Source organism: Mixophyes fleayi, chromosome 7 (assembly GCF_038048845.1).
Source record: "Mixophyes fleayi isolate aMixFle1 chromosome 7, aMixFle1.hap1, whole genome shotgun sequence".
NCBI lineage: Eukaryota > Metazoa > Chordata > Amphibia > Anura > Limnodynastidae > Mixophyes > Mixophyes fleayi.
The window spans coordinates 110,511,864-110,527,655 of record NC_134408.1 but is presented as its reverse complement, the minus strand read 5'-3'; the positions used below and the strand labels follow the sequence as shown (position 1 = coordinate 110,527,655).

The following is a 15,792-nucleotide window of genomic DNA, read 5'->3' as shown; positions in this document are numbered from 1 at the left end:
AAATAATAAACTCATTTGCACCCCTTGCATTGTAACATGGTTTTGTTCAGGAGAAAACATACTATTTTTTTCCCCCTACTTTCCTTAATTAATCAGGATCAGTGTCTTAATGCGATTTTATACATCACTATTACTATTGCAAATAATTATAATACAGCAATCACAATAGTACAGATGTATTAGGCCTTGTTGTAAAACAACGTGAGAAGCATGTGTCACATTGACCATATGCCTAATTATAAGTTACAGTGTCCTAGCAAAACAAAGTTGTGAAACAGGAACATTTTATTTAATGTGTTCCATTGCTAAAAGGCAAATTATGACTGGACCTGAACTAATTGGAGAAAAAGCAATATGTCTATTGTCACAAAGGACTTTAGATGGTCAGACTGATATAGACGATCATTCCTGGCTCAGCATGTGTACAAATGTGTACAAAAGTCTTCCAAAACTGGTCCACACAATGTGTGTTAGTCTATAAACACATATTGTTACCATGATATATTAGAATTGGGTATTGTTGTTAAAGCATTTTATGTTTATGCAACAAAGTATTAACTAAAGAAATCACTAGAATTTAGTCTAGTGTAAAACTCATTGTTGGTGAAGTTCATCAGCAACACATCTAGATGCGGCTGTACTAAATGTCTGTGGCATAACGAATTCTGGACACTCAACCATTCTCTCTGTAATGCTTGAAAAAAAATCACAGTATGAGAGAGCTCAAGTCTGCATTACCCGATAATTACTATATATAAATGTGGCTATTGCAGTTAATGTATTTTTTCCTTCCACCCATTATATTGGGAAACAATCCATGTTTAACCCATGCAGACAAGTAAAAAAATAGTATTCAGCAGTAAAATAAAAAAAAATATGACATTTAGGCCTAATTAAACCATATGGGCTTAACTGCATTTGAGCCATGGTATTAGTAATGCCACTTAGCTGTCATTCATTGCCATAATCACAGAAATGAGGGCTCTAGCCCTGGATTTGGCCAGTTTAAGTGAACACATGTACTGTAGTTGTATACAGGCTTGGGTTTAAATGTAGAGCACATTAATCAACTTCTGTATTATCTATGCACCTACCTAGTGATGAAGCTCTCTAGGGTCTTAAAGGTGAAGGACCAGGTGGGAGACAAGGAGCCTAGGTGCAGGCTGTTGGGAGCAGAACATGGGGCCTGATTCATTAAGGATCTTAAATGAAGAGGATCCTTATTTCAGTCTCCTGGACAAACCCATGTTACAATACAAGGGGTGCAAATTAGCATTCTGTTTTGCACATAAGTTAAATACTGACTCTTTTTCATGTAGCACACAAATACTTGATAGCTTACTTGTACACTGAAATGTAAAGTTGATATTTGTGTGTTACATAAAAAAAACAGTCAGTATTTAACTTATGTGCAAAACAGAATACTAATTTGCACCCCTTGCATTGTAACATGGTTTTGTCCAGGAGACTGAAATAAGGACCCTTTTCATTTAAGATCCTTAATGAATCAGGCCCATGGTGAGCAGTGCTGTGTCAGACCCTCCCTCACCTAGTTGGTGGACTATAACCACACCCTAAGAGCTAGCCAGGTCAAGAGAGGATGACAGAGCACACACCCCCACAATACACATGGGGAAACATGTAACATAATTCATTAAAAATAATTCATCCCTATTTCAATCCACATTTAAATGCTTACAAGCAATCTTTAATCTACAAAATAAAAACTATGATGTACAATGTTAGAGAGCAGCGCCTAACCTAGCATGGGACTTTAAGCCTCTGGTCTTGTTTCGTCAGTGAATCCACTGAGAACTGAGTTATTGATCTACACAACCTCCTTAGTTAATTTAGAAATGTGGGTTAGCATAGTAATAAAGAGGGAAATTGAAATAGAAAAATAGGAAGGTCAGTGGAAACACAGATGAGAATTAACGTGATATTGTGTGTGACAATAGCACACATAAAAACGGCAGATCTCTAACTGCAGCTTCATGCAATCAATAGTTAATTTTCTAAACCATGCCTGCTGTGTAAATCCAGCCATGTACATTGTATACGCAGATCTTAATTTATTCATTTTACTTGGAACTCAGTCCTTCTTCATGGGTACTTACTCTGGAGTGTTTTATTATAAGGCACACAGCATTAAAGGGGCAGACAGTCCTATTGCCGCTGTCAATGTCTATATACATGCTGCAGACTGCTGTCAGATTCAGCGTCACTTTTTTGAAGGAATTCCTGTTCCTTTAAGTTGCAGAAAATGACCACATTTTACATAGTCTCAGAGTTCATGGCAATTAAACCTCAGCTGCTACCTTTAATGGGATATCGTCTGAGCCATCTGGGCGCAATCCACATTATTATGTGCAAATAAGCAAACGTAAATTCAAAGTCAAAATGACACCTGAAATAAAGCTCACTTACTGTCATGGACAGTAATTGAACAGACTTGGCTCAGCAGCCTATTAGGAACATCTTATATGAAAAATAATACAGGAAGCCCAGTGACCAAGCCTGAAATAGGTGGCGCAAAGCAAATGCAAATGACCTATGGTCTGCACATACAAACATGCCAGGGGCGCATGCAGGGGGGGTTTCTGGTTCTCCAGAAACCCCTCCCCTCCGCAAACGAACGGTAAACCCTGTCCCTACCAGCAGCACTCTACTGTACAGCAGCAGGGCGCTGTCAAAGAAGCGTCCGCGGCAGTGCTGTATTACAGTACAATACAGCACTGCCGCGGACACTTCTTTGACAGCACCGCGGCTGCTGTACAGTACAGCATCGCCGAAACGGAGCTGCTGCAGCAGCTCTCACTATATTTTTTTTGTGGGGGGGAGGAAACCTCCCTTAAAAATCCTGCATTTTCCCCTGCCTGCAGTGGCAGGCTGGGAGGCAGGGGGTCATCTGCCCCCCCAGGCCAGTCCCATAGTGGGCTACCTTGGCCTGGGTCATAGGGCCACCTGCATATTTTTTCCTTTAAAATATTCCTAATAGGCTGCTGAGTCCAGCCTTGCCCCCTGGCTAATATTTGCCAGCCCCTCCCTGCAGATGTGCACACATTTTCAGCTTGTTTAGCCGATTACAAATGTATTTTTTAAGATAGTGTATTTATGATGTGCACAGACCCCTTGGGAATCATGTCATCTATATATTACAGGAAAAGCAATAATTATTGATGCACACATAGTCTACAGAAGCCGCCCCACACTAGCTCAATTTGTCTTTGGCGCAGGTATGATTTCACTTATTGTCCTTTCTCAAATAACAATCGTGTTATGTTAATTTGAAGATATTTTTAATTGTTTTATCTATACTGGCAATTCCCAGAAATGGCCTATTGGGGTTTTAGTGTCACAAATTAAAGCAGTTGTCAAATTGTTTAGATTTATTTACTGAGCTGAGTTAATGAATCATATTCCCAATGGAAGTGCTGAGACACCATGTTCTTCATTAGTTTACATTTGGCACAAACAATGAAGACCACCTAACGCAAGACACTTGTTTTGCTCCAGATTTAAATGTTTATTACAATAATAAAGTACTATACCAAGTGCCGTTGCATTAAAAAAATATATTAGCGGTTAAAAATTGTTGGACAAGGAATTCCTTGATGACTTATATCATTTATATTTTATTGATATGATATAAATAAAAGCACTTTGGTCGTGGGAAAATTTACTATGCAATTATAAATATAATTATAAGTTGTCGGACTGCTTTATAATGAACAAAGTGCAAGTATAATTAACATATTTAATTCAACAAAATAACTGTACAAACAGTTTATTAGTATTGTGTTATAACTTATTATGATACGTGACATTTAAGTTGTTTTTTTTCCCCTTGTGTATCAAGTACAATATACACTCTTAGTAGAAATGATTTATTTTGTTCCAACAAAGTTTAGCAGCCTTGCGGAAATGTTAAAGTTGACTTGAAAGCCAACAGCTCAGCTTGCACTGTGTATTACAAGTGGCAGGATTGCTCGAAAAGAGTGTAGTGCAGTTCTACACAGAACCGAATATGTTATTTTACATGAAAAGATTACAAGTGAATATGATTAGTACAGGTATGCTAAATCACAGGGGAACTGGAATACAGTTTATAATAACATATTGCAGAAGCAATAACAACCGTGCAGCCGTGAGCCGCGGAAAGTCTCGCTCACCGTTCTTGCAGACCGGGCAGCATTGCTCAGGTTCATACACGGGATTTACACACTCTGGTACAGCACAATCTGCTACAACACAATGGACTTCATTGCTGGGCTCACACCGGCACCATTCACACGCAGAAGGCTGGGGAAGAGAACAGACGTGTTGTTTGAGAACAGCCATGTTCTGCTAGAATAACCTCATTCATTTTTACATGATGAAAGTAAATGAAGATAAAAAAAAGTTAAATACAAGATATTGTGTGTTATGTTCTTCTAATATATATATGTAACTGGCTTCAGAATTCTATACTTATACTTTGTTTTCTATCTATATAATTCTGGTGAGCCAAATATATTCTTTAAATGGCAGCCACTGTCAACACATGTATAAAATTAATATTTAAATGAATATATGAAATGTCATTGCAGGAAAATAATTACAAATATAGTATACATATGTTATATAGTTTTCATTTAAATTTCATTAAAAGCTTTTATTCCCAAGTCAGCCTTCCCTTCTCAAAGAAAAGAGACAGGAACGCAGCACAGGGGGATACATTTACATTTATTTAGCTCACAATTAAGCAATTATCCTGGCAGTAATTCCCACTGGGGCTAATTGTGCTGGTGACCATATTATGATTCCTATACACTTAAGGGAGCCGCTGCTTGATCTGCAGTCTAATTATACCATGTGGTTTAGATAGACACCTTACTTGACATGTGCACCCCTCAAATGAGAACTATGAGACCTTTTATGTCACCATTTTTCATATAGAGTACTTAGTTATTACTTTACAATTACATTATAAAAATAAAACGAATACTGTTCAGGAACTTGTCATTTTTGCTGTATACTTGACCTGTAAACGTCACTATTGCTTCTAAATGAATCACATTAAAGTCTGTTTATAGCAGTAGTACAATACAAGTTAATTTAACAAGCAGATAAGGAACGACACTGTAAAACTATTTATGTAAAGGTTCCAGCACTTTTGTTTATTATGTGCCTTATTGCATTAAGTAACGTGTATAAATCAGCACGCACAAGCCATCCTATTGTGGATTCAAGAAAGTCAATAGTTATAACCAAATTTATTCATTAAAGGGACATGACATATTTGTAAGCTCTTCATAGAGGAATACCTTTCAATACCTCCATCTATATCCTAGTATAAATTAGAGATGCTTGGGCTCGGTTTTCTGAATATCGAACCCACCCGAACATAGGGGATCCGAGTAGGCTCAAGAGCACGGCTCGTTACTTTTGTGTGTCCTCAGATCTGAATTGAGGCAAAGCGTCATTGTTGCGTTCCTAGGATCTTGCAGGTTTTTGAATTCCATAAGTACCTCCCTCCCCAGGAGATCCAGCTCCATTGCTCACACAGAAACAGGGGTAACAGTGTTCTTGTCACTCTCCAATCTCCAGTGATATTGCTCAGTGCCATTGCTCACACAGAAACAGGGGTAGCAGTGTTCTTGTCACTCTCCAGTGCCATTGCTCACACAGAAACAGGAGGGGTAGCAGTGTGCTTGTCACTTGACAAAGATTCACTGAAAATGACTGAAAATTAATGTTATTGAGGTTAATAATAATGTAGGAACAAAAAAAAGAGCTAAATTATGTGATTTTAGCAACAAAAAAAAGGGGGAACCAAAACCAAAGCCAAAACACACAAGGGCGGTTTTGCCAAAACCAAAAACAAAACAGAAAGCTAATCCAGATCCAAAACCAAAACACGGGGATCAGTGAACATCTATAGTATAAATAAGATAGAGCAGTGTTGAAGTATCAGGAACCATTTACCAGGGCTGCCAAAATAAATTTTGGGCCCCACTACAATCACTTCTTGAGGCCCCCTCCATAGCTACTGAAGTGAGTGGGTGACACGAGATTGCTCCTACACAGACAGTCCAGGGCCCTGATACTTTGTTCCTGCTCACCCCTGCCTATCAACAACCCTGCCATTTTCCAGCCTTCATCTGACCTCCATCATATTTTGTCAAATCATGATCTCAAAGGTTTCCTAGTTCAGCTAAGACCTCTATCATGTAACGCAAGTGGCTGTGACTAACATATGGCCTGTTCTCACTTTTGTAATTCGGTTTAAATAAAAGCAGACAGAAAATTGAGCATGTTGCAGTTTCAGGCTGTTTCTCTTAGATCGGTATTCTAGTGGGAACGGACAGTATGGTTTTCATGTAATGATCGTATGGATCAATGATCCCTAAACTGACCTGCATTTTCAATTAGGTTTCCAAGTGTTCATCTGCATTGAACCACTTCTTATGTTAAACAGGAAGTGTGAGAATTCCTGAGACCTTCATAGATTTCCCCTGGCTGCTTGCTGACTGAGCATCATAGGAGATTATTAGTTCAAGTCTTGAGTAATGAAAGTTGTGTATTTCTAGTTTGGAGAGTTTTGTTTTTTTACTCACATAATCTATTGTGCAGTAATTCAGGGTCTCCCATTAAAGCCATATACAGATAAAAATGCAGCTTTGAAATATAAATATTACTCTTATCAATTCCAACAAGATAAGACAATGTGTTGAAAAAGAGACCGACATGTAAATCAAAGCAGGTATGACAAGTAATATGAGTATATTCATAGTATATGATGATCAAGGAGTCATATGCCTGACTGGATTATAATTAATCCCACAGCCAACTGATCTGATCTGCTTCAGACTAAGGATTTATTGCTGGGCCGCAAGCCAGCAATTCCTGTAATCAATATCCACCAACATACAGTTCAGAGCCCCGGAGCTACAAGCTGACTAGCAAAGAGCTGCAGCCCTACCAGGACTGCTGTTTACTCACCTGAGACTGGCAGATACGGAGAAAGTTAGACTACTTTTAGACATTATATTTACATATATAAGGGTTGACGTGCCAGCTGCAGATCACTGCAGCATACATTATGTACAGTCATGGCCAAAAGTTTTGAGAATGCTTTTATGATGGCAATTTGCATATACTCCAGAATGTCATGAAGAGTGATCAGACGAATTGCAATTAATTTCAAAGTCCTTCTTTGCCATGACAGTCAACTTTATCCCAAAAACAACATTTCCCCTGCCACAAAAGGACAAGCTGATATCAGATCAGTGATTCTCTCCTTAACACAGGTGAGAATGTTAATAATGATAAGGCTGGAGAACACTTTGTCAAAACATAAGGGACAGACTTATATTTTGAAAAAGGTACAGGGATTGGACTGCTGAGGACTGGGGTAAAGTAATTTTCTCTGATGAATCACCTTGCAGATTGTTTGGGCCATCTGGAAAAACACTTGTCCAGAGAATGGTACCAAAACATCCTCCAAGAGCAACTTCTCCCAACCATCCAAGAACAGTTTGGCGAAGAATAATGTATTTTTCAGCATAATGGAGCACCTTGCCATAAGGCAAAAGTGATAACTAAGAAGCTCAGGGATCAAAACATTGAAATTTTGGGCCAGGAAACTCACCAGACCTTAATCCCATTGTGGTCAATCCTCAAGAGGCGGGAATAGCAAACAAAAAAACACAAATTCTGACAAACTCCAAGCATTGATTAGGCAAGAATGGGCGGCCATCAGTCAGTATGTAGCCCAGAAGCTGATTGACAGCATGCCAGGGCGAATTGAAGACGTCTTCAAAAAGAAGGGTCAACACTGCAAATATTGACTCTTTGCATAAACTTAATGTAATTGTCACTAAAAGCCTTTAATACTTATGAAATGCTTGTAATTTTACTTCAATATACCATAGCAACATCTGACAAAAAGGTCTAAAAATACTGAAGCAGCAAACCAATACTTGTGTCATTCTCAAAACTTTTGGCCATGACTGTACATTAGAGATAATCACTGACCCCTGTGTTCTGGTTTTGGATTTGGATCTTGATTAACTTCATGTTTTGGTTTTGAATCCCTTTTTTTTCTAAAATCCCTATTTATTTATTTTTTTACTAAAATCACATAATTTTGCTTCCCCCCCCCCTACATTAATATTAACCTCAATAACACTAATTTCAAGTCATTTGCAGTCCATTTTGACCATCTCACGGGTCACAATATTATTTTCATACACTTTCAAACAAAGACTGCAGCGACCTGGCTGGATACTAAGCGACAGAGCAATGACTGAAACACATGGTAGTTCCTAGCACATCTAAGAAACATTGGCACACAGCAGTGGCAGAAAAGAAAAGTCGTGCAAGATGAAATTGTCCTTGCATCATTAAACCAGTTATGGTTCATTTCTTGGATAACTGTGGTAATTCTACAGCTAATACATGGCAACGAGCGCTGCTTTTATCAGACCCAGACCAATCCAGGGTGCCAGACAATGCACTAAAAAGAGCCATTGTAATTCACAGCAAAAAGCAAGTTCATCACTAAGCTTCGAATCAGCCCCAATTCCCACAAAATTATAATATAGTTAGGTACCTTTGACGTAAAGTGCAGATTACAAACACTTGATGGAGCAGCAGCAAAGTGGAAGGTACTACATATACACGTCTATTTAGACATCCATGCTTACATTACTTCTGCAAGCAACGTTGTTCTTTGTTAATAAAAATGTTGTCTTTATACCGTTCAAAAAAATTAAAAATAATCCTGCACCATTCTTTGGATGTTGATAGTTGATAGTAGGATCAGGTGGAGTTACAGCTGAGGTTTCACTAATTCTGGTCAATTCTTTTACAGTAGACAAGACCAGATGTCAAAATGTTGTGCTGAGTCATCTGCATCATCAATGGGTGTCTAAGATTTTTGCTAAGCACACAACAGTATATAGCACAAGTAGGTGACATCGGCACACAGCGGTAGCTGAAAGGAAAAGTGGTGCAAGATGGAATTGTCCTTGGGCCCTCCCACCCACTCTTATGTTGGATCTTAAAAAGGACATACACACTTTAACAAACCAAGCACTTCAGCGACAAGGAGTTCAACTATTGAGGCTGATGTGCTTGGTTATTTGGGCCCCCACAATACAAGCTAACAATGGCCCTAAGGGACCTAAGGTAACAGTGCTGTTAATGAACTCTACTGTGGCAAGATTTTGTTGTCATCATCCTTAGCCTCATCCTCAGTTTTGTACATCGGTTTGTACATCATCCTCACACATTATTAATTCATCACCGCTGGAATCCACCATTACAGAAGTCTCAGTATTCTTATGTAATTGGCGGGAAAGGCCTTCCTCGTGGAAATTGAAGTTCATTTTTATAAACATCATCTTTTCCACAATTTGAGGAAGTATCCTCCTACGCTGATGGCTGACAAGGTTCCCGTCTGTGTGAAAACTCTTTACGAGTACACACTGGAGGGTGGGCAGCTTAGGCAGTGCAAAGCAAGTTTGTACATGGGTCTCCAAATTCCCTTTTTTTCCTCACAGTATGTAAAGGGACTGCCTGATGTGTCTATTTCTATGCTGTCGTCAAAATAATCCTCCACCATCCTTTGGATGTTGATAGTAGGATCAGGTGGAGTTACGGCAGAGGTGTCACTTTTTTTGGTCAAATGTTGTGCTGAGTCATCTGCATCATCCCTGGGTCTCTTGGGAAAGCTAACTTTTTCCTAGCAGCAGTTGAGTGAGAAACTGAAGGAGGAGACACCGTCCTGTCACATAACACTTGAGCTCTCATCTTGCTCATCAGGAGCTCCTTGCATCTTTTCAGATCTGGGTCAGTTGGAAACAAAGAGAAGACATAGCTCTTAAACCGAGGATCAAGCACAGTCACCAAAATGTAGTGATCCGATTTCAAGATTTTGATAACTCTTGGATCCTGGCGAAGCAAATAAAGTACTTGATCTACAAGTCCGACATACTTCGCGTAATTGCTTTGTTTAATTTTCTCCTTCAGTCTCTTAAGCTGCTTTTCCAAAAGTCTAATTAAGGGAATCACTTGGCTCAAGTTACCAGTGTCTGAACTTACTTCACAGTGACTACTTTGAATGGTTTCAGCACCTTGCACAACACGGAAAGTATTCTCCACTGCGCTTGACTAAAATACATCCCCCCTCCTTTCCCAATGTCATGGCTTGTGGTGTAAGCGTGGATGTTCCCCCATCCGCAGAAGCATATACAGGGTGGAATTCCACCTTGTCACCACCTCTTGCTTCAGTTGGTGGCAGGACAAATTAAATTGCTCTTGTAGCTGTTGCAATCTTCTACATGCTGTTGCAGAATCCCGAAAATGTCCAGATATTTTACAGGCTACAGACCGCATCTCCTGCACATCCCTGTCATTTTTTAAAAAGCTCTGCACCACCAAGTTTATTGTGTGAGTAAAACAGGGAATGTGATGGAATTCACCCAGCTGTAATGCTCTCACAATATTGGTGGCGTTATCAGAAATGACAAATTCTGAGGAGAGTCCAAGAGGGATAAGCCATGTTGCAATGACATCCCTTAGTTTTTCTAACAGATTGTCCGTTGTATGCCTCTTAGTGAAGCCGGCGATACACAGAGTAGCCTGTCTCTGACAAATGTGACGTACTTGGGTACATGCTGCTGCTGTTCCTGCTGGTGAAGGTGAATCGCCAACCCAGTGGGCTGTTACAGTCAATCTTTAGTTTGTCCAGTTTTGTGGACCACATATCTGTGTTTAACTGTACAGTGGGTAGAATGGCATTTTGTAGCCCAATAATTACATTTTTACAAACCTTCTTGTAGACATGAGAAATAGCTTTTCTAGTAAAAAGTTGTGATGGAATTTGGTAACGGGGACACAAGACCACAAATAACTGTCTAAAACCAGCTGCATTAATAGTGGATATTGGATGCAGATCTAATACTAGCATAGACGCCATGGTGTCTGTGATCCGCTTTGCAACTGGGTGACAGCTTTCATATTTGCTTCCTCTAAGGATTGTTTACAGTCAATTGTTGTAAACTACTAGTAGTCTTCTTCTTGGTCTGCTTCTGGGATGAAGATTCCCCCCAGCAGCGGCAGCAGCAGCAGCAGCAGTGGGACTAATGCTCAAGAATTCTTCTGAGGAATCCAGGATAGTGGAGGGGTCATCTAGCCTTAGCAACTTGGATGCAGGACTAACTCTGATCGCTACTGAGGACATTGATGATGACGGTGTTGTGGGTGTAGATTGCAGGTGTCGGGATCTAGATGACAGAAGGGACCTAGCTGATAGTGGACTGCTTTTTGTTATTTTTTTTGCATAAGTTTCCAATTTTTCCAAAAGCTTGCGATGAACTCGGTTCAAATGGCGTAACATTAATGAGGCACATAGATGGTTAAGGTCTCTACCTCAACTGAATGTGGCTTTACATACGCTACAAATGGCTAGACAACTGTCGTCAGGATTTGGGTACAAATAATTCCACACATAAGAGGTGAATTTTTTGGTCTTATGTCCAGGCATGACAATGGCCTTCTTCTTTTCACGTGCAAGAACTGCTTCCACCGGAGCAGGACTTACACAACATCATCTTCATCAACATCCTCATCAGCTACACAAATATCCCCCCTCATCCTATTGCAATTTCAAAGCGACATCCTCAATTTGTCTATCACCGGCTACACTTGGGCTGTTCATGCACACATCTGCAGAAATGCTGAAAGGGGTCTTCTTTATGGGTAAATTATCAGAATGGTCCGGATTACACATAGCACTTGTGGATAGACTCTCCTCAGGGATTTGTGTCATTTCTGAATCTGAACATACATTTTCCTCTAATGCCTTACTGTTTTTTCCCAGCTCGGCTTTTACACGTAAAAGCATTTCGACACCACTTTTGGAGTCCAAATGACAAGGTCTTGCTTGGTCACGACTGACCTTACAAGAAGATGTCTCAGTGACCGTTGCAGAAAAAGTACTCATAGAGAAAGGCTAAGGCCTCATTCTTTCCTTGCCTCTGCGTGTGTAGAATGGCATGTTGGCAATTTTATTTTTTTCTGCGGATAATTTTGCCTGGATTACAGGTCTTTTTTTCTTGACCAAGGTGAAAGGTGTTTTTTTACATTTTGGTTTCCTTGACTTACAAACACTATGTACTTTAACATAGGCTTTACCAGATAATGTAGAGGGATTACTATCACCATGACTGGTGTTAGCAGCTGCTTGGTGCTCCTGCTCTTCTGTGTACTGCTGTGAATCCATTTTGATAACACTGTACAATTTGACTGCAAATTCAGAAGACCAAGCCAGCCCTAGTATTTCTATTTCAGCAATGACAATTAGCAATGGAGCTCTCCTCTTTGTGTGTAACCTATATAACACCGCACAATTTGACAGCAAATTCAGAAGACCAAGCCTGACATCCCTAGTATTTCTATTTCAGCAATGACAATTGACAATTAGCAATGGATCTCTCCTTTTGTGTGCAACCTATATAACACCGTACAATTTGACTGCAAATTCAGAAGACCAAGCCTGCCAGCCCTAGTATTTCTATTTTAGCAATGACAATTAGCAATGGAGCTCTCCTGAATGTCACTGGAGACTTTGAAAAACACTGCTACCCCTCCTCTTTCTATTCTACCTATGATGCTGCCAAACCGCTCTAGAGACTTCCAAGAACTGTGCTACCCCTTCTGATTCCCTCTGTTAAACGGTGCTGGATCGCCGTGGAGGGCAGTACTTATAGAATCCAAAACTCGCAAGACGTAACAATGACGTTTTGCCTCGTTTTCAATTCCGGGGGCGCGTGAAAGTACCGAGCCGACTCGGATCTGCTAAGTTCGGGTGTGTTCGGGTCTCGGGGAACCGAGCCTGAGCATCTCTACTGTACATAGAAACTAACATACCTGTTCAAGCTAACTCATGTCTATATATCCAGTGGTCAAAGTGAAAATTTATAAGTGTGCTATGGAAAATGTAAGTGAATGCAATTTGATAGTTTTACAATGAAGGCAGTAGGGGAAGTGACGGCATGACATACCACCGTTACCTGCCCACTTCCACCCCTGTATATATCTCATGAGATTTACACAAACACACACACATCCCCCTCCAGTGGTGTTATTAGGTATTTACAGGTTAGAAAACAGTAAGTCTGTGTGCCCTGAATCTGATTGGTCCTTGTCACTGCCATATGAGTTCAGGACTGTCAGCTCTAAGTTAAAACTTAGTACAGGTCTCTCTGTGCTGAGTGACAGGGAATTACTGAATGGATGCTGTTCTGGTAATTGCAGGTTAGTGATGTCATCAGCACTGACATCACATGATGGCGTGGGTACACCATTGCCATGATCCGGAGTATCTTTTTCTGATAGAGTAAGAAGACAGCCAAGTCAGGGAGCATAAAGAGATATATAAACTTGATCCAAGGGGGGATAGAGGGATCAGTAGGGATGTAGAGGACACAGGAAAAATAGGGTGACACAGAGAGGGTGCTAGGGAGATTGGGGACATAGAGAAGATGGCTGAGAGGAGGCTTGGAGAGGACACAGAGAACAAAGTTGTACTGCTGGTAAAAAGCAATGTAAATGAAAGCGGATGGCATCCATTCTCTACTGCACCGTATGCCTGGTTCTCCAGAGTGCACTATATCTTTCAATGTAATATAGAATTAATTTGCTGTTCAAGTGTTATTTAAATGTTTTGGAACAGCTAAAGTTCCTTTATCTAGAAAGCCTACACACAGGTAAAATGAAAGACATATATAACTAAATCCACATTTAAATCAACCACCATCAGCATTGTTACTACTTACAATCCAAGGAGAGGATGGCAAGTATACATAACAACCCATATACAACCCAACTACTTGAAAAAACAGTCAGTATTTAACTTATGTGCAGAAGAGAATACTAATTTGCACCCCTTGCATTGTAACATGGTTTTGTCCAGGAGACTGAGATAAGAAGTTTTTTAAGTTAAGATCCTTAATGAATCAGGCCCCATGTTCTAATTTTGTCAGAAGTCAGTATGTTTTTGGAGCAGCTGGAGGAAACCCACGCAAAACAAACTCCACACAGATAGGGCCCAGTTGAAATTGAAATCATGACCCCAGCACTGTAAGGAAGCAATGCTAACCACTGTGTCACTGTGCTGCCTGCATATATGTGGAGAACCTCTGTAAATTTTAAATATACAATGCAGCTCCCATATGATCTGTAAACAATTAATTAGAACTAATTTGACCATTATAACAGCTGAGCCCATTCTGGTGGCCATAATATATATATAAAAAAAACTTTGTCTATCTGGTGCCAAATAAAATACCTGATGCAAACTATAGAAACTTGAGCCATAGCCATTGCCAAAAATAGTTATGGCTTAAGACATATGTAATGTTAATAATAATATGCTCAGACATATCTGGTGCCAACTAAAAATATTTCACCATACCTGGTGCCAAGATAAACATGCCAAGTCATATTTGGTGCCAACAATTATATGCTTAGCCATATCTGTGCAAACTATTATAAAGGAAAATACTGACCTTTGCATGAATCAATTTCTCCTGTGAAGACTCTTGTCTCCCATTGACTTCCACTGCCCTAGTGACATCTGTTCCTGCATTGAACTAATCACTGTACAGAGCAAGTTAGTCAATGAACATGAGGGGCCAATAATAGGCTCATAGGGTCTGAGTCATTAAGGAGAGCAAAGCATAAAAAAGGAGTAACTTTGCACATGGGCAAAACCATGTTGCATTGGAGGGGAGGTCAATTTAAAATGTGGGGACAAATTTATAGTTGGGGTAGGGCATGTCCTAGATCAACTTTACATTTCAGTGTAAAAATAAAGCTATCAAGTATTTGTGTGCTAGATGAAAAAACAGCCAGTATTTAAGTTATGTGCAAAATAATAAACTAATGTTCACCCCTTGCATTGTAACATGGTTTGTCCCAGGAGAACATTTACTCCTTTTTTTGCCTTAATGACTCAGGCCCATAGTCTTTAGCATCTTCCCTGCTCTGAAAACCGTTTGGATCGGAGCAGGAAGAGAAAACAGCTTTGTTATCCAGTAATTGTTTGTGAGTCCTGACCAGAGGGAATGAGGCACGGTTAGCTTATGCCACATACAGTGCTGCCAACCAAGCATTCAATAGTTGGCAACAATGAAGGGAGTAGTTAGCAGACCCAATCAGCTGTACTCTGTTCCTGGACTTTGTGGCTGCCGATTACAGCTGTTGGAGACCAGTGTGTAATCAAGATGGCCAAATGATAAGTATTCTTTTTATAGGAGCCAACACTGGGCCACACACCATATGTTGTGCACCTCTGCAACAGACAGAGGTAGGTTGTGTGCAACCAAGGTCATTAAACAGGCAGAGTTTGGCAATGGATGACCTAACTAACAATAGTAGCATACTCAGGAAAATAAACTCTGAATATCATGGCCATTATGCTACTAATATCTGGGCTTCTGTAGAAGTATGTGGTGTACTCTTCAGCTTAATGCTGCACACCTACAAGTAAGGATTTGTGCACGTGATGTGGATACATAACGTGCTGTGGAGAGCACAAACCCACGCATGCACACACAGCTCCAAGGTTTATAAGCACTAATGTATGTGTGCCTAAAATTAGGCACTTATACAAATCTATACTTATTCTATTTTCTTGATTTAACGCAAAAGTCAGGGGCAAAGAAAATGGAAAAAAATACAAACGTTGCAAGGTGAAGCTTTGCGCTTAAACCTCAATGTGTGCATCGTTCCCAATACGGT

The 15,792-nt window shown here is 39.9% G+C and overlaps 1 protein-coding gene across 1 annotated transcript in view; it reads right to left on the bottom strand.

The window, feature by feature from the left end:
- VWC2L (von Willebrand factor C domain containing 2 like) overlaps positions 1 to 15,792 on the bottom strand; it is a 116,596-nt gene that overhangs the window by 70,650 nt on the left and 30,154 nt on the right. Inside the window, exon 3 of the mRNA XM_075180329.1 lies at positions 4,173 to 4,302. Within this exon, the coding sequence (XP_075036430.1) occupies positions 4,173 to 4,302 (130 nt within the window). The remainder of the gene's footprint in view (positions 1 to 4,172; positions 4,303 to 15,792) is intronic.